Source organism: Pipistrellus kuhlii, unplaced genomic scaffold, assembly GCF_014108245.1.
Source record: "Pipistrellus kuhlii isolate mPipKuh1 unplaced genomic scaffold, mPipKuh1.p scaffold_m20_p_2, whole genome shotgun sequence".
Taxonomy (NCBI): Eukaryota; Metazoa; Chordata; class Mammalia; order Chiroptera; family Vespertilionidae; genus Pipistrellus; species Pipistrellus kuhlii.
Genome location: NW_023425515.1, coordinates 86,649,307 through 86,675,548, shown reverse-complemented (window position 1 = coordinate 86,675,548; position 26,242 = coordinate 86,649,307). Strand labels below are relative to the sequence as shown.

The 26,242-nt window shown below is 33.7% G+C and overlaps 1 protein-coding gene across 8 annotated transcripts in view; it reads right to left on the bottom strand.

Annotated features, from left to right (window-relative positions):
- Positions 1-26,242, bottom strand: part of ROBO1 (roundabout guidance receptor 1) — a 997,335-nt gene that overhangs the window by 74,038 nt on the left and 897,055 nt on the right. For 6 of the 8 annotated variants that reach the window (XM_036444218.2, XM_045584064.1, XM_045584063.1 and 3 more), the window contains 7 exons: positions 18,222-18,230; positions 14,007-14,131; positions 11,267-11,438; positions 2,824-3,029; positions 914-995; positions 573-741; positions 319-485 (listed from right to left, as the gene is read on the bottom strand). In XM_036444218.2, the coding sequence (XP_036300111.1) occupies positions 319-485; positions 573-741; positions 914-995; positions 2,824-3,029; positions 11,267-11,438; positions 14,007-14,131; positions 18,222-18,230 (930 nt within the window). The remainder of the gene's footprint in view (positions 1-318; positions 486-572; positions 742-913; positions 996-2,823; positions 3,030-11,266; positions 11,439-14,006; positions 14,132-18,221; positions 18,231-26,242) is intronic. The other 2 variants (XM_036444219.2, XM_036444220.2) reach the window with 1 other exon arrangement.

The window sequence follows — 26,242 nt, the reverse complement described above, 5'->3', positions numbered from 1 at the left end:
TATATTCACATATAACATTTTTTATTCAATTTTGTGAATTGAACACAATATTTTTGTATTCAGTATTAGAACACAGTATTAGATTTGTAATTTTATAAGATCAGAAACATTTCTGTTATGAATTTTATTTTGAAGTGCTTTGTCCAGAAAATAATAGTTTGCAGATATTGTGTTTGTGTATTGAAAGTTAATTGGGCAACTTGGACAGCAGAACTTTTTTAAATTCCCAGTCCTAGCATGTAGTACAAATGATGTACCTGTATTATCATAACATCTAAAGAAAAGTAGGTGTCACAGGTTGAGTAAATCAACATTTACCTTGTGTTTTCACTGGATCTGATATCTGGCTGGGATCACTAATTCCATATGCATTCGCTGCCCTCACAAGGAAAAGGTAAATTGCATTAGGTTTGAGTCCTTTAATGGCAAAAGTTTCTGTTTTCACATTCTCTGCTACCGTCTGCCAACTGCTACCAGATGCATGGCTAAGGAGAGAGACATGAGTTAGAACTTAACATATTTAGTGGTAACTCCCAAGAAAGGACTACTAAGAAACATCATTTTCACTCTACCTGAAGGCTTCTAGAATATAAGATGTTGGAGTTGCACCTGAATTCAAGTTTGGTTGCCATGACAAAGTTACTGTATTTCTACTGACATCTATAACTTCAGGTTTGGAGGGGGCACTAGGGATTAAGTTTGGGTCGGTGGGTCTTGGAGGCTGAACTGGAACTCCGAATTCTACCAAAGGGGAAAAAGACAAAAGATGTTTGCACTTGCACAGATAAGTACATAAACAAATGTAGATCACCTATCCACCCACCCAGGCATCAGGATCCACTTCATCTATTTACCAATTAGTAAACAACTGCATCTGAAGCTTTATTTTAAGGTAAAACAGTATCTAATTTACCTTGGACTTCAATATAAGCACTCCATGTTGCTTCACCACTTGGGGTGGTTGCGATGCAGGTGTAGCGACCAGTGTCACCCAGCTGAGAAGACAGATGGAAAACAAATATTTGGAACAATCAAGAGCTCAGTGGGCTGGAAAACCCATTATACGGTTTGTCTATGGCCCAAGAATATGGATAACTGCATTGAAATTCACTAACCAAAAACTACCTCTTAATTGATTACATTTTTGTTGAATGTGAAGGAAAATATAGCAGACATAATATATTTTATAGTTATTTTGGTTATATAATAAAAATAATTGAATATTTTTTTACAGTATTAGTGACAATAAAGAATTCAAAGGTTTAATCTTGATTACTAAATCATATCTTTTTACTGGAGGCCCAATCACAGAATTCGTGCAAGAGTAGGCTTTCCTTCCCAGGGCTACCAGCACGGCTTCCCTCTGGCACCAGGATCCGGGCTTCCCTCACAGCCCAGCTTCATCCAGAAGGTCATCTGGAAGGACAACTGGAAGGATGTCCAGTCTAATTAACATATTACACTTTCATTATTATAGACTAGATAGAAGCTCAACGCATGAAATTCATGCAAGGGGATTGGCCCTTGCAGCGGTGGCAGCCCTGGCTTCATCTGGAAGGTTGTCTGGAAGGACATCCAGAAAGGCCTTTGGCTGTCCAGTCTAATCAGCATATTACTTTTATTATTATGGATATTTAGTACGTCACATAATGAGGCTGATGAAGTTTAGTCAATTACTATTCTTATTTCATATTTTATCAGTTACAATTATACTGATATCTGAGATAAACAGGTATTTTTGAGAAAAAGATGGCTATAAAATGAGTTGTTCTTATTTACTCCTTTCCCACAGTTTAAAAACCCGTAATTCAAGGCAGTTTAATAACTGTGAAGCTATACCCTGGCTGGAATGATCACTCTCTCTCACTTCTGAAGACTGAGTGCTAGAATACAGCTCACATGTCCAACTTTAAATTCCTCAACATCATGATGCCCCCACGCCTCTGCTTAATGTAATTGCCCCATCTTCAGGTAATGTTGGATAAAACAAGAATGCTGTCATCTTGCTCTGGTGATTACAATTACACAGATACAGAATTTTCCACAAAGTATAACATATTCTCTTTTGGAGCACATAAAATGAACTGTTAAAGCAGATCTAAAACTCCAAAGAAGCCACCTATAGTAGGCAATAAAGCAATTGAAATTTATGTTTATTGCTGACTAGGCTGATCTTTCATATGCCTCATAAGCTTGTCTGAACTTGACCTAAAAAGAAAAGAAAAGTCAAAAACAACACAGCCCTGAAAGAACAGGTATGGATGTGATGCCCTGGGAAAGTAAATCCTTAAATTGTTCCCACAAACCTGGGGGCTTTTCACCATTTAGCATTCTGATTTAAATGTGCACTCTATAGTGTGTGCATTGCTTTATTGTTTCAGTTTGCATATACAGCAATCTGTAATTGCAAAATGCTGAACCAAATATTCACAATAGGAGAACTGTTCAAGTATGTTGCATGCAAAATGGTTCTGGAAAGTATCTTTGAAAAAAGGCTTTATGGAATGAATGACTACTTCACAATACTACTTAGAGAATATTTTTCTCCCACAAATTCTCATTTATTTTCCTCAATAGGTCTCAAAAATATTTTTTTCTCCTCCATCTAAAACCTTAAATTACTTGCCATGGGCTAAATTATGAGTCAAATCATCTTAAATATACACAGTGGAATGTCTGAAAGAATAAAGCATCCAATTTAAAGTATATTAATATGTTGTTTGGCATTTCATTAATTCTAAAACTGGAGACTTCAACACTAGTTGCTAGAGGCAAAAACAAAGTGAAACAAAATGGAAAACCCAGGGTGTCATTTCAAGTTACCTTCGCATATCGGATCTGCAGAACTCCATTCTCAAGCTGTTTAATTCGAGAATCTTGGGTTGAAACAAGAACCCCATCCTTTCTCCACAGAATTGTGGGCACTGGACTGCCTGTGGCCACACAGCTGAGCGCTAAGGTACCATCCACTGCTACCGTCTGATTCACAGGACCTTGTCGAATGACTGGGGGAGGTCGGTCTGCAATCACTGCCGGAAGAAACAACAGAAAATATATTTCTGCAACTGCAAGCAATTTTCTAATCATGGAAGCAACAGCAGTTGCTCTAGGCTTTGAAACAAGTAATTAAACAAGTAATTAAAGTAGAAGACATGCATTATTCAGAATGCATTTGTATGATGCACTGATTCAGAATATTAAAATGAGATAAAATGTATTCCTTTCAAATGACCAACTGACTGAGTTTGCTACATTGTTAAGGGTCCTACTTAAGAGTTCAGGGACTAACTAAGGATTGTGGGTAGTGAAGTAGATGTACAGTAATGAGAAGTGGAATGCTATACTTTTAAAACTTTAAAATATGTAAAAAATAAAAAAACAATAACAGAACAAACATTTACCCCCAAAAAAAAACTTATGAGAGAAATTTTCATAAATGAACCAAAGCCAACTTGATATTTGATAATTGTTTTGTGTCACATAGAAAAAAAAATGATTGTATCATACCAGCATATTTGACAGTTTTAGACTCAAAAAGTATTTGGATTTTCATAATTTATAAGTCAATATGGTTGAGCTTCCTTCATCTTGGAATTCTTTCTGTTAAAATAACATGTGGGTAAAAATTTCCCAATCCTAATGAAATCAGAGAAACTGGAAAACTTCCCAACTGTATTGTTGGTAGGCTAATCCAAAAATATTACTCAAGTTGATGTCCTGTCCTTGGCAATATCAAATTTCCATATTGAGATTATAGGAATGGGAAAATACTTTTGCCAATTCTATTATCTCAACAGTTTTAATATAGTATAGAAGGAAACAGTGGGAGCCATTTTTATAATATATAAATGAAAGTATTATCCTATTTAAAATCTAAACATATTACCTGAGATAATAAGAATTAAAAGTTGCTTAATAAAATTTGTGCATAAGCTTTAAAATTCTAAATATTAGTTTAAAAACTATAAAAGTTACAAATATACAGAAGACAATTTTACAAAATTGCCTGATTAGCGGAAACTCGTTTCCAGAGTTACTAAATTTCGGATGCAATGATTTGTAAAGCTGGATGTGTCATGTTCCAAGTTTTCTGAACCCCAGACTTTCAAAAGCTGGGGTCATACTTCAATTTGTTCCTCATTTATCATGCAATGATTATTAGTTTTGTGCATTCAAACTGAGAAAAACAAGCAATCAAAGGAGTGAAGCCAGCAACTATGGATTTTTACTCCATCCTTCCAATTCCCTTTCATTGTTGGTTACTGGTGTGGAATTCATTAATACCAGTGGTGGTGGATTAGAAGGCTGGAGTTTAAAATTTGGCAGGAGTGTTTCAGATATTCCATGGATGAAAAATATAAGCTAATAATTCCTTTGTTTAGAATTATTTAATCTTTCTACTTTATCTGTTGAGATTGGCTAAAGTCAAATCAGAGGCCCTCCTGATAAGTATGAAAAAATAATGAATGTGTTTCATTGCATTTGGATTTTTATAAGACTCTGCCAAATGTGTTCTATTGATTATAAGAATAAGTGAATGTTATTTCCAGGAATTAATTAAATTTGCAACAGAGCACTTCTTTACCACTGATTAGAATTAATCAGTTACAGAGTAGTTTATGTTTGGTAGTCTGATAATTTAGAAACAATCCAATGATTAAGTCAATATCCCATATCTTTACAGTTCTTTGATATTTGCATATTTAGCATCCGCACCTCCTTACCTTATCCCAATACAGTTTAATGATGCTATTTCTGTGTCATTTATTTTTTCCTGGTTTGCATTGAGCAGTTTACAAAAATAAAGGGAGAAAAGAGGAATAGGGTCCATTATCAGTTCTACCATCTGTCTATGCTTTTGGGCAAGTTCCTTAAATTCTCAAAGCCTCCTTTTAAACAAACAAACAAAAAAATCTGTAAATATAATAATATTTGAGGGCAATAATACTTGTTCTAACCATCTCAGAGGATAGCTATGAAGATTTAAATAGAATAGTAGATGTGAAAATGCTTTGATAATTGCAGAAAGCTCGTCATATATGAACTGTCACATTACCACTAAAATTTTCTGGGGGGAAAAATGCAAATCAGAGCTAAATGCGTTTAATAAAGCAATTTCACATTTTTGATAGAAAAAAATTGAAACATTTTGGTGATGACACAGATTAGAATAAAATACTGATGAAATATTTAAATTTACTCAAAGAAACTTAGTCCATTAATGAGTCAAAACTAACCTTAGGATTCATGAGATACTAGTAAACCTCAAATTAAGGTTCTAATATTTTACATTAAGATTATTAGAATGAATTATCAGGCTGAAAGTTTAAAAGAACAGAAATAACTTTTAACAAAGTAAGGAAGTGCATAGATTTTGGAGTTAGAAGATGAAGCTCTGTAACATGAAAAAATGCCTATCTCTGCCATACAATACAGAAGCAAGACTTCAAAGGGCTACTGAACACCTGAGTATGGCCAGTGTGACTGAAGTCCTGGGTGTGTAATTTTATTTCATTTTAAGCAATTTAAATTCCAATTTAAACAGCCTCACATGGCAAGTGGCTACCACTTAGACAGTGCAAAATGTTGTGTTAAGTCTCAGTTCTGTTGCTTGTTATCTGTATGATGTGGGCATACCTTTTCTCAGCCTCCTTTTCCTCATCTGTAAAATAAGATGGTTTCACATTTGAACTTGTTGACATGTGAGAAGTCCTTAGCCTTGTGCACAGCACAAAGGAAGCACTGAATAACTGCAACTTTTTGTTATCAGTAGAGTGGCAACAGTGTTGGCATAAGCAGCATGACAGGTGGTGTAACCTGGTCACAGCAGAGTTTATAAAAGTTTACCTATCTTTTCTCCACATTCAATGAAAGATTTAAAGACCCTAAAAAATTAGGGCATATCATTGGGTTAATATTTTCTCACCTCAAAATTATGATCATGAAGACAATGTCAATACATATAAATATATCTATAAAATATTTTAAGTGGACAATAATACAAAATACCAAGCAAACACTGACTGGTTTAAATATGAAAAGTTCACATTTATACCCTAAAAAAATATCAGTTATAGTATGTCACAATTACTCAGTTTGCAAACATATCTCACAAATCCATAATTTAGGCTGTAAAAAATTATGCCATTTAGGAATTGGGGACCTGAAACTTTCAAAGTGCAAGTGATTTGTCCAAATTAAATATTAATTGGCAAATCTCACTTGTTAAAATTAAAGTTAACCCACTTCCCACTGTATATTAATAACTTTTGAGTGTTAAATGCAGAAGATTTTAAATTACTTACATAATTTAATACCAAATATATTTTCTTACATTCTAGTAATAAAGAGAAGAAATATTTTAATTAAATTGGTGACATGAATTTCTATTTTCCTGAGTCAAATGGTACTTGCAGTGGGTCACAAGTACACAGAAAGCAACATTACAAGAGGAGTGGCTACTCCATTTTTTACGCCTTATGTTTTACTCTGCTGTTGCCTTTGTGTTTTGTAAACAGTAAATAAAAAAATTTAAAAAGCCAAGTTAAATAGTATTCAGAAAGTATTCTACTAGCCTATGCTCTTGATTTGACTTGGTAAAATATAAATACTGATATTGTCAACACTCGAGGTAGTTATAGCTTACATATGAAGAATGAATCCATAGGTTTGTACAGAATCAATGAACTCCAAAATAAAGAAAACAAAACTAAAAGTACAATTTTACTATGGCAAACACAAAATCATCTTATATCTTTCCAGGGATTATAAGGTGAAACAGGAATGGCAGGAGTGAATGAATTCTTACTAGGGATAAATCACAAATCTGCAAATTTAGTTTTGTTTTTGCCTTAGTTCAGCAAAAGTTGCTATCTCTGATCTATTTTCACTAATATAAGAATTCATGATAATGCCATGCCAGATGGCACATAGGAAGCTTTGATTTCAAATTATTAATTATGAGACTAATGAGAGATACTTAAAGCTATGTTACCATAGGTTTTTGTTTTTCTGAGGGGGGCCTCTTTTCATGTATACAAGTTGCTTTTAGAGTTGAAATTATAAATGTATGTGGAATTTTATGTTCTATTTTTTTCTGCATATTGATTATATTGATCTTTGTCAAATTCATTGCATGGTCTTCACAATCATTATTTAATATCTGTTCTTAATGTAAGAAATTTAAAAAATAACTTTTTAGGTTATTCTACCTTATTTGAGCCAATACAACTATATACATAAAAAGGAAGTGACCGTGATGACTGAAACAACTGGTTGACCAAACAGCAGGCTGCGTGGGGCAACCAGGCTGGCACGGGAGGGAGGTTAGTGTTTACCATGCCGGGCGGGGGGGTGGGGGGGGACACTTGGGGGTGACCAGGCTGGCAGAGGGAGCAGTGAGGGGCAACTAGGCCAGTGGAGGGGCAGTTGGAGGTGTCCAGGCTGGCAGCGGGGGCAGGGAGAGGCGACCAGGCCAGCAGAGGGGTAGGGGCACTTAGGGGCAACCAGGCAGGCAGACAGGTGAGCAATTAGGAGTCAGTGGTATAGGACTATGAGAGGGATTGGGCCTAAACCAGCAGTCGGACATCCCCTGAGGGGTCCTGGATTGGAGAGGATGAGTCTGAGGGGACTCCCCACCCATATATGAATTTCATGCACCAGGCCTCTAGTGTCTCTATATAAAAAGCTATTGTGTTAAGTGTTCGACTGGTTGCTATGACATGCACTGTCCACCAGGAGACAGACAGACAATGCAGGAGCTACCAAGCTGCACTGATGTGGCAGCAGCGGTTCTCAGGTGACGCACCCCAAAACCAGTCAAAAGGGAGCCCAATTTCTCACAGGGCCATAGGATTCCAACTTCAGACATGGGTTCTGTTGTTACTGGGGCACTATTTGCCCCAAATCTGTTTTACTGCACACTTGCGTTGGCAATCCACACCCTGTATGACAGCAACCTTGCAGTGTCCTCTCGCATTCTGGGACCCCGCAGAGGATTTTGGAGATCCGGTTTTGGCCGGATCCCTACAGGCCAGTTCGAGGGACTCCACCTGCCGGAGGGACCCCGTTCACTCCGCAAGAAGCCTGGGAGGGACCATTGAAGGTTGGCTCCTGGGCGTGTCTAGCCCATCTCTCACAGTCCTGCCCATTTGACTACTTTCTAATTAATTTCCTTTCAATGTGCACGAATCTACACACCAGATCACTAGTATGTTATATGTATCATAGACAGTGGTAGGAGTTTATATTTTAAATGACACAATCCTAATTTTGAGTCTGACTTAACCAATAGCTAGGTGTTCATTTCTTTTTTATTTGCTTCTTCCATTCATGCAAAAAATATCTACTCAAAATCTATCATGTGTCATACTTTGGAGGTTACAGGACATATTTAACTTAATTAGGTAAACATGGGCCCTGCTCTCAAGGAACTTAGTGTCTAATGAAGATTATAGGAAAATAAATAGAGAAAGTACAGAATGTGGTGATAGATGATAGATAGGTAGGTAGGTAGGTAGGTAGGTAGGTAGATAGATAAATAGCAGCAGTGAGGGCATTGTACCCTTTTTGACGGAATTGAAATTTCATGTCAGTATAAACAGCATGCACATAAATGTTAAAACAAAGGAAAAACTCAGCAAATATAATAAAACTGGGGTATGTGAGCAACACAGTATCTATAGATAAGCCTATAAAGGTGAGATTATGAATTGTAAATCATATTAAGGAATATAAACTTTATCCTGAGTGTACTGGGAAACAAAATAATAAAATTAATGTATTAAAATTATTTCAGAATCTTTTTTAATTTCAGGATATTTATAAAATTCTAACTACTTATGGATAAAATAATAAATACTTTTCCCTTTGAAGTTAGGATTAAAAGAATATATTTATTATCACCAATTTTACTAATTATATTGATGGTCACACACCATGCCCAACAAATAAAAGAAATAAAAGGTATACAATATATAAATATTGGAAAGAAGTAAAATTGATTTTCTTGATAGTTGACATATTTTGCTCATAGACATTTCAAAATAATCTACCTATAAACAATTAGAAAAAATGAGTGGATTTAGTAAAGTTGCTGGATATAGACTAAATATACAAAGTCAACTGTACATTTTACTTTAAACAATAACATAATGAAATTTAATATCTATATCTGCAATCTTATAAAAAGTTATAAAAATCATAGATATAAATCTGCCAAAATATGTGTAAGATGTCCATCTTAAAATATAAAATATTGTGAGAAATTTAAAATCTATCTAAATTGAATCCACCAGTTCCCTAATTTAAAAGACTCAGATTATTAAAATGTTAATTTCCTTTAAGTTGTTCCATGATTTAAATGGAATGAAAATTACTTAAAATTCAGATTTGTTTGTTTGTTCAGGATATGTGTGTGTAGATGGAGAGAAAGTAAAAAGTTGTTTTTAAAGCTTATGGGAAAATGCAGAGGACCTCTAATAGCCAACCCAAAACAAGAAAACAAAGTTGGAGACTTACACTACCAGTTTGTAAAACATAATATAAAGCTACATTTATTAAGACCATATATATGGTCATAAAGTGACCAACGGAACAGAATAGAGAGAACAGAAGTAGGCCACACATTACTGTTCAATTGAATTATGATTAAGAACCCACTGGGATTCAGTGGGGAAAGGACAGTCTTTTCAAAAAATGATATTGGAACAGTTAATATCTATATAGGGGAAATGAATTTTCCCCTTATTTTATACTATACACACAAATTAATTTAAGATGGATTAAATATTAAATTTCAAAAGTACAGAGAATAAAACATCCAGAAAAAAAAAAAAACTTAGGAGAACATTCTCATGGACTCAAGATAGGACAAGAAAGTAAAAGCAACAAGTACAAAATAAAAAATAATACATTGGTCCTTATTAAAATTTGTTACTTAAGCACTGAAATCATCATTTAAAGAATTAATAGGAAGAAATATTTATAATACATATACTATGAAAAAGAGTAAAAGTAGAGAAATGACTACATGAATTCACCAAAGGCAAACTAAGAGAATTGAGTTCACATGCCCACTAACAGAACTGCACAGGTATTGTTAGCATTATTAATAAAAGCCCTAAACTGAAAACAATCCATCAATAGAAAAATACAGAAATAAAATGTGAGCTATATATGCAATGGAATACTACACACCAACAAAAGTACATATGTACATCCTACATAATAAAAGCGTAATATGCAAATCGACCAAATGGCAGAACAACCTTTCGGCGGGGGGTGGGGCCAGCGAGCAGGAGGCACCAGGTCAGCGTGCCAGTGGGCAGAAGGGAGGGGATAGTGGTCGGGAGGGAGCGGTGACCAATGGTGGCAAAGGGACAATCGGGGATTGGGGGGCCAAGCTGGTCAGCCATCCCCTGATCACCTGCCCGGTTGCCTCCTGCAGAGGGAGGCCAGCCTGCAGGGAGTGGGCCTAAGCTATCAGTTGGACATCCCCTGAGGGCTCCCGGACTGAGAGAGGGCTCAGGCTGGACTGAGGGACCCCCCCTGAGTGCACAAATTTTTATGCACTGGGCCTCTAGAATACATATATTTTTATATACTTACTTGTATACACTTTTTTTCAAGTTATTACTATTACTAGAGGGGTGGGGCCAGCCAGAAGGAGAGGCTGTGGGCAGTTGGCAGGATGGCACCGCCCCTGGTCGAATTCCTAGTGGAATTCCCAGTCAAGGGGACAATTTGCATATTAGCCTTTTATAATATAGGAGGATTATCCACCTAATGGTTTGGAGATTACCTCCATCACTGTGTCTTTATAATGTATTTGCCATTAATTGATCATGTTTAGGGAAGTTAATAAACAGGACAAAAATCACATAATTTAAGAAAAAATGTTCATTATCATAAGTTGTGAGTTCAATTTTACAATAATTCACTTATCTCCTAAACTTGGAGGAAAGTGAAAGGATGGATTAAAAGAGATTTTAAAAATTATATATTTTTTCCAAAACTTGGCAACATTCCTATGTATAGCTATTCAGTACAATTTTTTCTTGGCATAGCTGCCATGCTTTTATGAATCTGAGAGTGCTAGAAATTTATATTAAGGATAATTTAAGACTTAATCATTGTATTATCATCCTCTTTAGCTTTATACAAACATTGATGTAAGGATACAAAGTTGAAAATAAATACTTTTACTGGCATTCCCATTAGACCCTAAGTGAAACGTGGACATTTTGAAATAAATGCTCTACTTTACCATCGGTAACTTCCAAATATGCTTTTGTGATGATACTTCCGGCAACATTTAAAGTCTGGCAGATATAATAACCAACATCAGATCGCTGGACATTAGTAATAGTGAGGTCACCAGTCTGGGAGACTGAAAAACGGCTGGATGACTGTGGTGGCTGATATGAAAACAGTAGATTCTAGAACCCACAATTTGAGGAGGGGGGGAAAATAACCATAGATTAATTGCTGTGCTCCAATAATTTGCATATATATATTTATAAATAGATAAACACACAAACATAAAATCCACACACACACAAGTAAGCTAAATATTCTTTTATCCCATGCTCACATATATAGATGTGCACATCCATATACACACAAATATATAGAGTTTAATTATCTAATCTTAAAAAGGATTATCAAAAATTCTAAATATTGATATATGCTTTTATAATTATTAGTTTCCAACAATACTAGATATAAAAGGATATTAGGTATCATTAGAGTTAAAAGTTTTACATATTCAACCAAGGCAGAGTCAAAAGCTATTTCATATATATATGACTATTAGGATTATAAACATATTTTTTAATTATATAAACAAAATGAAAATTTAAGCATAATTCTGACAGTTCAAGAACATCATGTTAGTACCATAGCAAATATCTCTGCTAGCTTTCCATTATAAAAGTTCAATAGCCTCTATAAAATTGTTAATAATTTCTTTTTTATCTTGCTAAAAGGTGACCACATAATGAATATAAGAATTCATAATGGCACTTTATTTCTGTAAAGTTATTGTAAACACAAATTAGAGACAAAATGTGATGTTATTTTTGTAGTACAAATTTTTACTATGAGTTGAAATGTAATGTTTGTCAGAGGAAGTGTCTATTTTATGCAAAATTACATATCTTGTTATTGTTTCATTCATGAAATAAAATATATCAACGTTTCTTCTAACAAAAGAAAGTTACTTCTTTTTCAAAGTTTAGTTGCCTTTTAATATACATCAACTCATAGAGACTTAACTACTACTCCATGATATATCTCCAATAAAAATTTTCTTAAAAATAAGATATATTGCCCTGGCTGGTGTGGCTCAGTGGGGTGAGTGTCATCCCATACACCAAAGGGCTGTTGGTGTGATTCTCAGCCAGGGCACCTGCCCGAGCTGCAGGTTCAGTCCCCAGGAGGGGGAATATGTGAGGCAGCCAATTCATGTTTTTTTCACTTCCTCATTATTGTTTTTCTCTCTCCCACCCTCCCCCTTCCTCTCTCAAAAAAATCAATAAAAAAAAGTTAATTGTATCATTAAACCAAACAAAATCAAATTAAAATTATCTTGAAGTTTGATGTAAAGTTTAAATATCTTAAGGAATAGTTTATTTACATAATTAAATGAATTGCTTAAATGTTACTTTATTAAGAACTTCTAGTAGAAGTTCTAGAAGGAACTAGTAGATTTATTAGTATTGCTACACAAATTTTCTTATATAATATACTTCCAGTTCTTCCTGTTGTACTAAAATACTTTGTTTTTTCTTTTCTGTCAGCAAACTTAGTCTTTTGAGGCATAATGGAATGTGTTAGAATCAACCAAGTTACTAGAACTGGAATGATGTCCTACTTACCATAATCAAGTTAATATTTGCTTACCACAGGACAAACAATGGTAAACTTGCTGTTACTGCCTACAGAAGATGACTGAGTACAGTGAGGAAACTACTTTTATGTTATTTAGCACAGTATAAGCAAGACCATGAAACAACACACCCATGAGTGATTTAAGCAAAAAATGAAAGAGGTTAGGAATATGTATATGCATTAAAAATGAGTGAGAACCCCCCCCCTTTTTTTTACAAGTATCAGAAACAAAAGGGGAAAATGTCCCTTTATTGAATAAAGCAAGTTATTAAGAGATAAGAATAAAAGAGTTACACTTTAAAAGCTATTTTATTTTAAAGTTTCCTATTATTTAAAAAGTAAAATTGTTTCAAAATTTCCTTTTCATTATACTGAAGTCCAATAGTTAACTTAGAGTCTGTAAGGACATACATCTCTATATCATAGTTTCAGGGTACAGAGAAAATTATGATTTATAAAATGTTTAGATAGTATGATTTGATAGTAAGTGCTGATCACATAGGAGTTTTTTAAGAATTAGAATATACTGAGCTATATTTAACATGCATGATATCTATGTTAAAGAAAATTCCATACTGTTTGATTAAATTTTAATTGATATATAAAAGAAGTGAATAAGACATTTCTAATTGCTGGTGCTTTCAGAGATATTGCATTAAATAATTGTCATCACTGTTTTAAATGTGTATAAATATTTAACATATAATTATAGGTATTTGCATAACAGAAATTATAACTAATTATGTTAAGAAGAACATTTTTAATGTTGCTGAATTGTAAATAAAAGTAAATTTTATATAATAAAACAATTACTATTCTATATACCACCCTGTGTATCAGGCAGGAAAATTGCTTTGAGAATTAAAACAATGAAGAAAATTTTGTCTTCTCTCTCAATGCAAAAATTTCTATGACACTGATATTTCACAATTTCTTAAAGTGACAGCTACATGAATAAATAATGTTATATATACATACATACGTGTGTGTGTGTATATATATATATATATATATATATATATATGTGTGTGTATGTATGTATACATACACATATTTATACATATATATGCCTGGCACCTATTTTTGCTTATTGAAATAATAGACCAAACGCATACCTGACTCCCTTCTCTCCTCCAAAAAATAGCTGGTTGAGGATTTCCGGTTGCTTCACACTGGAAAGTTACAGTTCGCCCCAAGGCCACAACCTGGTCCCGGGGCTTCACAACAAAATGTGGAGGTTCTAAGGAAGATGAAACAAATTACACTGGATTAAAAGCATGAAGTTATTGTCTCAATTGAGAAATTGCTGACATCCCAACTGCTGTCATTATCTTATACAACTTGTTAAGTACTGTAGTACGTAATGTGCAAATTTCCATCCTTAATTCAATGGATGCTTAATTGTATATTTATAGAATGAAATAGAGTTGTTTTGTGAAGAGGTGTTGGTGTGTGTGTGTGTGTTTTATTACCTGACCTTCCAAGATTAACCTTCATATGAAAAAGAGTTCTTGAGCTACAATTTGAGCCCTTACATTCATTCTAACTAATCCTGAAATTTGATTGAATAACTATCTTTTCTCATTTAGAGCTGCTTCAAGGTGAATGGACTGTAATTATACACACAAGAACCTCCTGATGTAGGCAGGTCCTAAGATTACTTTAACTCAAAAGCTCCTGAAATGCTACCATGCAAATTATAACCCTTTAAGACCCTTAGTCCAATTACTTGAATAGAAATGCATTTAAAGCAATACTAGAGTCCAATGCCTCCTTCATTTACATAGGCAAGGGCATATTCAAACAGAATATATATGGAAATGAGGGCAAATTTGAAACATCTGCTCATCTTGACACTATAAATACTGCCAGCTTTGTCCAAACTGTTTGATTTATACAGACTTAAATGGCCACTTCATCCAGCGGTAAATAGACTGTCAGAAAATTGTCTCAGTTACATGGAGACCAATGGCAGCTGAAAACATTAGGTGTGCTGATGGAGTCACTCCTGTGGGGGGTGGGGAATGCTTGTTTGGACTGTGCTCTATGCTTGGAAGAATGTGCACTGAATGTAAGTCTTTCTACCTTCTGTTTACACTTTTCACATTCATTTCTTATCAACTGTCTGAAACACCTAATTATTCTCTTCTCCTCTCAGTTCAAATTGAAGGGAATGTTTCAAGCCAGGCATTTAACAGTTTATATAGGTTAGGGTTCTTCTAATCCACTTTTTAAGACTGTTTCATTGTTTCTAACATTTTCCTTAGAAGTTCCTTTAGTTACTTACATCAGTCACTTAAATTACCTCTATAAAAATGATATTCAGATTATTTCTACAAATGCTTCCACTCTGCTCCCAAGAACATTATTTATTTGTTAATGAAGGTGCAGATTTGAAAGGGTATTTTTCTCTAGCTAAATATTTCTGGTTAATTAATCTAAGATACAGACACAAATGTTTATAATATATTCCATGTATAAATTTTATAAGTACATATATATATTAATTAATATAACTTCAGAAAAAAGGAATATGTAAAAGAACTTAGCTGAAGATAACAGGATGGCAAAACTGAAGAAAGCAATTACATCTCATAATTTCTTCTATACTCTCTTTTTATTTTTAATTGAGGTTTAGTAGAAATTATACCATTTGGTTAGAAAATTACAGGACACCAAAAAACCAGGTCAAATGCCTTCAAATGTTTTATAACTTATAGGAAAGAAAATACAAAGTTAGAAGATATAGCTTAGGTTCAATTTGGTAACACTCAAGTTCTAGCTTATAATTTTTTAAAACTCTGATTGTAATTGAATGGTTTACTCATGAATTTAACGAACACTGTCATTATCCAGGTATAATAAGCATGGACATCATCGCTTGGGGATTTTCCTCCATACACATTCGTACAGGAGCATTGAATTCCTTCGTTAAGGGTTGGAGTGATTGACTGATGTAGATATCAGAGGAAAAACTGAAAGGACTGACTGGATAATAAACGAAAGCCAGAAGAGACTTTAATTTGTTTCAATAAAAAACACCAAATGATTAATTAAGTGAATGGGAGAATATAACTTTCCAACATGCAGGGAATTTGGGTAGAAAAATATAAATATTTTAACCACTTAGACAAGTAAAAACTTAGGGTGGTCTTTTTCCTGTTCTCAGAAGCATGTCTAATAACGTGTGCCAGAATTCACTTTTCTTTCATAAAATGCCAGCTCGCCTCCAACCTCAAAGACCTACTTGGGAACAAGGGATGCAAACCCTATGCTAACTACTTTTATCCTGTAGCAATCCTTCCACACAGGATATTCGACTGGAAATGAATTTATTATGTTTTATAGGTACATTTTGAGCCAACAACAACAGTGACATCAGCCACAAGATATGTCTTAGAAATAAAACAAAAAATGTACAGGGGTTAGCAAGAATAGGTTTACAGTTAATGCATGAAACAGTTTAATCTTATATTATTATTTATTAATTATTGCATTATTTCCATTCAACTCTAAACCTACTTTTGCCAACCCCTGTATGGTAAGCATCAGAGGTAAATGTATCTCTAAAAATAATTTAAATGAATTAAATACACCTATGAATCCACCTTAAACAGCTATCCATTTAGATTAAGAAGGCCATTCATAATATGTATCTACTTGATGTTTATAATAAAATATTAAAATATTTTCAAGGCTATAACATTTAAACTTGCTATAATAAAAAATCAAAAATCATGGTACTAATGTTATATACAGTTAGTGTTGAAAATTTAAGAAATTAGACAAAGAAAAGAAGTAAAATAATCTATAATTCAACTATGCAAATTTGGCCATATTGTATTCACATGCAATTCATTTTAATGACTATTTAATAATCTATGTACAAATTACCTTAAATGATATACCCAATCCATTAGTTTTTTATTTGGATTATTTTCAATTTTTACTATTAAAAACTGTGGTGATATTAACATCCTTCTTAATCATATTCAAAATTATTTAAACTCACACTTTCTCTGATGGGTACTTTCCTCAAAAACCTCACAGACACCGAGCATTAACATCTCAGCCAAACTGAACTTGGAATCTCTTATTAATTAGCACTTTTACATCAATTTCATTAAGCACTTATTTTCATATTCCTTGTTGTTGAGATCCTATGTGTTGTAGAGTGTGTCCTATGCTTATCTTTTTATTTCTAAGAACTATTTATAGATTAAGATTTTATCTACTTCTCAGATATGTTGTAGATATAGCTTCACATTTTGTTAAATCTTTTAAATCTGGTTAGATGTCATTGTTATTCTATCAATTATATTATATTATGTAGATTATGTAATACATAATATTGTATATAAACATTCAACTCCATTCTCATCCTGTCTTTATTTTTTATGTTTAAGTTTTAATCATCTATATTTTTGTATATAAAATTGTATTAGAGAAAGCTGTGTTTTTTTTAAATAGCCTATTATTGTATCACTATTATTGAACAATACATATGTGTATTAATATGAAGTGACACCTTTATAAAACTTATGCAGCTTTTTAAACTTTATAAAACTTGTGCAGCTTTTTAACTGAAAGAAAAAATAGGGAGATATTTCCTGGCATAACACTCAGCATATGCATACAAAATTCTCCAAAAATGGCATGCCTGTATCCCCTTAAAGAGTGAGTGGACCTTCCCCAATGTACTAACTATGACAGTAATTAGAAACCTAAGGACTATTTATATGAGGACAAATGTTTATCAAAGCAAACTCTAATAAATTTTGGACACATCATACAGTTATTCCTTGCACAAAATGTAGTCAATTTGACACATAGATATGAAAATGAGTGCAAACAGCTTGAACTGAAAAGTTATTCACCAATAAGACTTTTAATGACTATTATTGAACACAGTTATAAAATTTCAGATAGACAAACATGAATACATTAACATGTTTTGAACAAAAAAATGTCCAAATTGTTTTCTGGGCATCTATTTTGGTTTATCTCATGAGATATAAATTGAAACATTAATTCAACCAAGATGCCGTCTATCATGTATTTTATCACTCAGGAGAGAAAAAATAAAAGGACTCTGATCACACATCATTTAATAAGACATAAAGTTAGCAACCCATTACCTTTACTCTTTGTCAGTTACCCATACTTCCTGCAGACTTTATTCTGTGCAGTCTGTCTTTGTGGCCAATGACAAGTGAAACATGGAGGCTGATTGGTTGAAGGACATGGAAGGGTATGGATGGAAAGGGGAAGAGAAGTTCCAGTCACAGTGACACGATGATTAGAAGATGGCCAATAAAATGTCAACTTACCAGACACAACTAAAATGAAAAAAAAAAGAAAACATGGAATAAATAAAAATAAAGAAACAGAAACGAAATAGAAAAAGTAATAAGATTGACTTAACAATGATTTTTCTTTTAAAATAAAATAAAGAACACGTTAATATTTGGATGCCTGGTTCATACTATCCACAAATGAGTATATTTTGTTAGCATTTTAAGTATAATCATGAATAATTTAAGAAAATTAGAAATGAATCTTAAAATCTCTTCAATGAATAGATGACAGAGCTACAGTGGATGACAGCTATAAAATTATAAAATACTTTTCAATGACCTTACATTTTTTTTTTTTTTTACTAGATGATAGGATTAGGTAACTATATGTATAAAGAGGGTTTAAAAAAAAACCACTATAAATGTTGATAATGTTATGTAGATTATTTAGATATCAAACATCTTAATCAAAGATAAAGAAACATTAAATACTATAACTCCATCATCAGATTATTTTGTAAAGGTTTATGCTGCCAATAATATTCTATTAAACTGTGCCTCTCATACTTGAATTAGCATACAAAACCACCCTAAGATCTGTTTAAAATATAGATTACGATTCTATAGATCAGGAGTGTGGCCAGAAATTTTGTGTTTCTAAAAATCACCCAGGTGCTGTTGGCCCATGATCACAGGTTGAGAATCAAGGCTACTAAAAGGAGTTACATTTAAATTATTGCATATTTTTAATTGAGAAGACATAAAAAGAAGTGAATACATCATGAAAACACAGAAAATTTTATAACACTATCTAATAAAGTTATAATCATATATTATCTGGTTTCAATGATGAAATATCAGGCATTTTAACATATCAAGTAATACATATTTTAAATACTGGAAAATTATTGTTTTGTTTCAGTCTTTTAGAAGCAATGGCAATTCCTACTGTCAAAAGTAGAATTTTTTCATAAAATCCCAGGAGACAACCACAATACATTTTATTCAGATTAATAATTCTCATTTCTGCAAGTTCAAATTAAAGAGACTTAATATATATTTCTGTAGTTTAATGAAATGAACTATCCCAAGCGCTGCTGCTGTGAAATGATAAAGTTTTAAAAGAGATAAAAGTTCTCTAACCTATTGTTACCACATATACAAAATTTAAATGTAACTCAAAAACACATTTTAACTCACACTTTACCTTCAATGTGAATGAAATAACTTGTCTTTATTTTTCACTTGAAAGAAAAATACTTTAAGCCTACTTTTTCACACACTCAGGCAAGAAAAGGGAAAATCTTTCTCATTTACTCAAGCATAATGTTCATAATAGAATCACTTATGCTATCCAGATTTGAAAACACAAAGTAAAGCAGACTTGGTTACACTTCTTGAAACCTAAAAAATGATGTCTCTTAAATGACAAGAAGCAATACTTGGAAACTATGAGAAAGAGTCTGACAACCTGTAGCAACAGAATTTTGTTGTAAAAAAACCACAAAGTTGCAGAATCATATTTTGGGGTAATCTGTGAAAATACATTTGATCTAATTATACTTTTACAAATCAAGCCTATTTAAAATTAAAGGATAAGAGAAATGATTCCTAAATATTTTCTAGTTTTTTTCAGCAATTTAAAATTCCTTGAACATTTCAAAAATATCCAACATGTTAGAAATAAGAAACTTACTGGAAGGCAGCTCATTTAAAATTAAATAAATGTATTTTCCTTGCATATAGGTTTTACTAGCAATTAAGTCATAGGTGTTGAGTCTTAAGAATTTGCCCAACTGGCTTGGCTCAGTGGTTGAGCTTTGACCTATGAACCAGGAGGTCACAATTGGATTCCAAGTCAGGGTACATACCCAGGTTGCAGGCTCAATCCCCAGTGTGGGGCATGCAGCAGGCAGCCTATCAATGATTATCTCTCAGCATTGATGTTTCTACCTTTCTGCCCCTTTCCCTTCCTCTCTGGAATTAGTAATATACATACATACATATATATATACATATACATATATATATATATATATATATATATATATATATATGTTATTTCAAGACAACCACTGCATATCATGCCAATGACAGTAACTGGAAAATATTTCATAGTCTCTTAAGGACACTAAAAGTTACCTAAGAACAACATCTAACATAGAAGCTTATAAAACATAAGTTTTTGAGAGGACTCTATGCTGAATAATAATTAACTTTTAGCACCCATTATTCTCAGGAAATGATTCCCCTTATCCAAATGAAAACTTGTCACAATTTAATCCCCTTTTCATTTGTTAGGAGTTAGGATTTTCTTTCTATACAGAGTTGGTAACTTCTCTACAATAGTTAATGCCCATTATTGTCCAGTTAGGTATGTCCAGGAACAATCAGAGAAAAGCAGAGTCACAGTCGGACATCCTTAGTGCCGCCCGGTTCAGGGCTTCTGGCTGAGCAGTCCTCCCCCTGTGGGAGCGCACTGACCACCAGGGGCAGCTCCTGTGTTGAGCTTCTGCCCCTTGGTGGTCCCTGTGCATCACAGTGACCAGTCCTTCCGCTGTACAGTCAATTTGCATATAAGCCTTTTATTATATAGGATGTTGGTGATTTATGGGTGGCTTTTCCCTTACCCCTCCTCATAACTCTTCTCAAAAACTTTTCTTTCTGCTTTAAAGGCTGGTAGCACCTCTATTCCAACTCCCTTCCCCCCACCCCCCCCCCACACACAGAAAGAAGAAAAACCTTTCTATCTCTAATAAAACAACAAAACTTTAAAATGTTAGTGCTGGAAGTGACCTTACAACTTATCAGGTCAGTCTAACCCTATCCCTTTTGCAGGAGAAACAGAGAACCTAACTCGTTAAATAACTTTCTCAAGGTCACAGATGACTAACCAAAGACTGCCTTCCAGGCCTCCTGACTAAATACAAGTCTCTGTACAAATGTTTCAGCTGGTTAAGCCGTTCAGGGAGAACTGTATATGCAATAGAACACAAAATATACTTCATTTTACATTTAAGTTGTCATAAACCGTTTAACCTAAAATCCTTACTACTTACATATAAAAACTATTTTTAAATTCTTTGTGATATTAAAAACCTTTTAAGAATATTTAGCTATTATTTAAAAAGATATGGGAAACTAAAAGGTGGGAAGAACACAGACTTAAAGCCCCTTAAAAAGCTACTCATTTAATGAAATAAAAATAATTAACATAATCATTGTTAAGGGTGGATCAATTTTAATCAAAATACTTAAACTGAAGAAAAAAAATACTCATTTGAAACATGATAAAAATATTTAAAAAAAATTCCTTTTAAGGTAAATATTGCAAATATATGTTAAGAGATTAAAAATGTGCTATTTAATTTTTTAAAGCCTTATTTTTTTTACTATTGGTTTTAGAGAGAGGAAGAAGAGAGAGGGGTGGGAGAAAGAGAGAAACATTGATGTGAGAGAAACATCAATAGGTTGGCTCCTGTACATTCTACCACCAGGGAACAAATCTGCAACCAGGAAATGTGTGCCCTGACAGGGAATGGAACCTGCCACCCTTTGGTATACAGGATGATACTGCAACCAAATTGGCCACACTAGCTTGGTTAAAGGTGCTATTTAATTTTTAAAACGTAGCAACATTATGCAGATTACAATCCATCTCCAGTAATTAGGTGAAGGGTTAGAGAACTTGCTGCAATGCTGAATTTGTAGAAACCATACTGTTTTCACCTCAATTATATTTTCTTATGGGGAATGGGGGAATTATTGGAAGCCTAAATTGACCCAATGCCTGAACGACTGGTGGAACAACTGGTCACTATGATGTGCACTGACCACCAGGGGAGCAGACACTCAATGCAGGAGCTGCTCCCAGCCACAGACTCCAGGCTGGCCAAGGCAGGTGCCTGGAGGCCCCCCTCCCAGATCACCCTGCTGGTTGCCCCACAGATGGTCCTGATCACTGGCCAGGCCTAGGGACCCACCCATACACGAATTTTGTGCATCAGGCCTCTCTCTCTCTCTCTCTCTCTCTCTCTCTCTCTATATATATATATATATATATATATATATATATATAATTTGTATGAGACATAAATTATATGATTATAAAACTTGTTTCTTTTCACATATAAAAGGAAAAAAGGATAGCTTTCATTAAAGATAGAAATAATATAAATATTATATACTTGACTAATAGTGGGTGTTTTTTTTTCAAACAACTGTTAAAAGTTTGGGAGATTTTAGCCTTTTTCTATCTCTCAAATACATATATCTATGCCTAATATAAAGGACTTCCTCTTTTGAATGTTATAGGTTATTTAGTTACTTTGAAATCGTCTTTCTAAGAATATAGACTATTCAGACAATAATCTTTAGTTATAAATAGGATATGCTAAGAGAGAAAGAAGGTAAAAATGGAATGAAGAAAGAAACCAAGAAAGAAAAAAAGGGAGGGAGGGGAAAGGGAGAAAGAAAATACTCATTTTTTTTCTGTTTGTAATATTCAGGAGACAGAAGCAGGATAGATTCTAAATGTTTGAAAAAATTATTAGAAGCTGGAGAAAGAGGCATTTTTTGGTCTGAGAAAATAAGTTAGCTGTATAGATACTTGAGTCTTCAAGTCAGGTCTATAAATACAGGGAGCAGCCAATCTTGATAACTACTTAGGCCAGACAAGAAGATAATGGGCCTAAATAATAGCACAAATGACTTAGGCAAAGTATAGAAGAGAAGCAGTTAACAGTAAAGGTCACTGAACCATGGATTGGTTGCCAACTGTGATGTCTCCAGAGGTCTTTAAAAATGGGATTTATATCCACTTGGCAACAACAGCTTAGCTATAATCCCATCTGGTAAAGGAATAGAGCAATTGACTCAAAGTGCTTTCTATGTTATGATTTTGAGTTTGGAAATTCAGAGTCAAATGAGGAGAATGGCTATATATCCCTCTGCTCCCAATATTTTCCCATGATTACTTATATACAAATGTATTTTCTACAAGGAAATGCCCTCAAAAATACTGTTTTTAGTTAATATTACGTAGAGCTGATGAAGTACTTCATACATATAGCTCATATGATAAATCCAGAAAATAACAGAAATATTTCAGGAAAGTAAAATATTTACATAATAGACACATCATTATGACTAAGGTTGTGGTATTTTTACATTGAGAGCTAAATTTTGTAAGTTTAATGGCAATTTGAGTTTATACTTCCAAGTTATACAACATGTTGAGATTTTTTCACTGTTGGTTTTGGCCATACAATTATTTTTAGATGTAATGGCAAAATATATATGGGTCATGTTTTCTCAGTGGGCCAAAACTAAAACCATTTCCCTAACAATAGGAAAAAGACAGGGATATCTGCTTTTACCACTCTTGTTCAACACTAGAGGCCCGGTGCACAAAGTTTGTGCACTAGGAGGGTGGGGTCCCTTAGCCTGGCCTGCGCCCTCTTGCAGTCCAGGATCTTGTGCAGTCCAGGATCTTGTGCAGTCCAGGATCTTGCTCCTTACTGCCCATCTGCTCGCTGCTCCTTAGCACTGTCAGGAGCCTGGCTTCTGGCTCAGCAGCACTCTCCCTGTGGGAGCTCACTGACCACCAGGGGGCAGTTCCTGCATTGAGCTTCTACCCCTTGGTGGTCAGTGAGCATCATAGTGACCTGTCATTCTGCCTGTGTACTGCCCTGCCCCTGGCCACTTGGCACCTGAGTATGCAAATTCACCTGCCATCTTTGTTGGGTTAATTTGCATACTCACTGCTGATTGGTGGGCATCACAGTGATATGGTCAAGTTGCATCTTACTCTTTTATTAGTGTAGATGTGCACAACCCACAGACACAGACAAAAGAGTCATAAAGGCCTAGTAGAGGTGGGGGCAGGGTAGAGGGGATCAATTGGAAAAAAAAACACATAAACAAAGGGCATTTGTAATACATTCAACAACATAGATTTTAAAAAAATGTAATGACAAGAGATTTGCACATTATTTGTATCTAAAATAAGTTAAATATTCTAAACTCCTAAAAGGAGTCTATAGAAGATCACAATTAATCAAATTATGTATGGTAAAACACATCCTAACAGTAAATATCAGAGAACAGCAATTTTCTTGAATGGGCTACAAATTAAATCTCCTTGACACAGGGATTCTTCTGCTAGTTCATAGATATTAGTGTCCATTGTTAGTAGCTAAATAATAAGGGATCCTTAAATTGATGTGACTTTTTTTCATTTTCATATATTTTTTAATACAGAGCTCAATTAACAATATGACAGACTTGCTATGTAAACATCACATTCTAGAAGAATATGAATAGAGTAAAAGTAGTTAAGTTACACAAGTGGGAGGGTAGGGAGGTTGAAACACATTTTTATTAAAACAAAGGAACACTTAAATTTTCAAGCAGTATCTACATTTGAACTGACAAAAACCCAGTTACTGTTAAGCTAGAGCAATTATATTCATACATACTGATGAATGATAATATCTCTAATAATTAAAAACTTTAAGAATATTTGAATACTAAGATATGATTTCTTTTTTGGGAAAAGATTAAGTTTAACATAAAAGCCTGTCATTCTGTCTTTCTCCTTTTTAGACATAAAAATAGAGTAATTAAGGTGACATTTTTAGAATATATTTAATGGGTCCATAAAATACTATGAACTATTCCCCTCCATTTGAATCTTAGATTATTCTGTAGATCTGTAGATTGATAGCTCTGGAGATAATTCTGGTTGTCACATCTGAAGGGTGGTGGTGCTACTAACATCTAGTGCACAGAGGCCAGGGGTACTGATAGGTATCCCACAATGCACAAGATAGCTCTCCCACAAAGGTGATCCATCTCAAAATATCAATAGTGCCAGGACTGAGAAACCTCGCTGTAGATTATCTACTCAGCCTAAGGTTTAACAGAACACTAACAAATAATTATTCCCTCAAAGATATAAAAAGTGCCCTGCATAATATCTGGCATATCATCAGTACTCAGAAAAAGTTAATATTCTTCCTCTTTTATGTCTGCTCCTAAAAATATGTCTTTACCAAAAAGCAATTAGTAAATGATGCAACTTAACTGTTTACCTTCTAAAGAGATTAAAACACAACTATCTAGCAGTCTACAATAATTTATCTGCCACCTGACAGAAACTCAGGATCATAATTCAAATGGTAATATTCCCTAAATCAATTTAGGAAGCAAAAAAACCTATATCTTTGCTTTCACGATAGGGAAAAAAGTGTCCTTAATGGCAAATAGTTAGATTTACAAAAAAAAAAAAAAAATGCTTTATAATAATTTGCTTTATGATTATTCTCTTCTAAACAATGAATTATCTCAATCACCATCTCCTAAAAATTCTCTTCTAAACAATGAATTATTTCAATCAGTATAGCCTAACAATTATAGATAAAATAGAATATAGTAATGTGAAATAAGGTAGAATTATTTTTACATTAAATGATACACAACATTACAAAATAATTCTAAGTTATATGAGATTGTTAGCAATGAATCCAATGTTTTAAAATGAGCTACTCAAAATAAATGAGGTACTCATCAGTGTCTATAGGGAAAAAAATAAACAATTTACTTTTCTAAATTTCATTCTCATACTGAGTATTCAGATTGTACAGGTACACACCACTGAATAACATATTTCTATTTCCATATTGATGCAATTATTTGAGCATGTGGGTTGCTAAAGATAGTTGCTAAGTCATATATCTATAGCACTGGTCCAAGAAAGCCTTACCCTCTGTTATGTAGATGAATAAATCACAGCAAAGCTCAGAAAATAATGGGAGGCCCATGGTGTGCTATTTACTGGTGTGGTGCGGTGTCATTATTTGTCACAGAGTCATCTTCTGTATCAATTATTTCTTGTAGCTGACTGCTCTATTTCTTCAAGCACTTGCTTGGCACACACATTAAGAGAGTGCTTCAAATTCTCAGTAGGAAGGCCATATGGTGAATGCCTTTCCTCGGAATAATTTTTAAGATTTACATCAGTTTGTTTGAAATAACTGAAAGCAACCAAAACC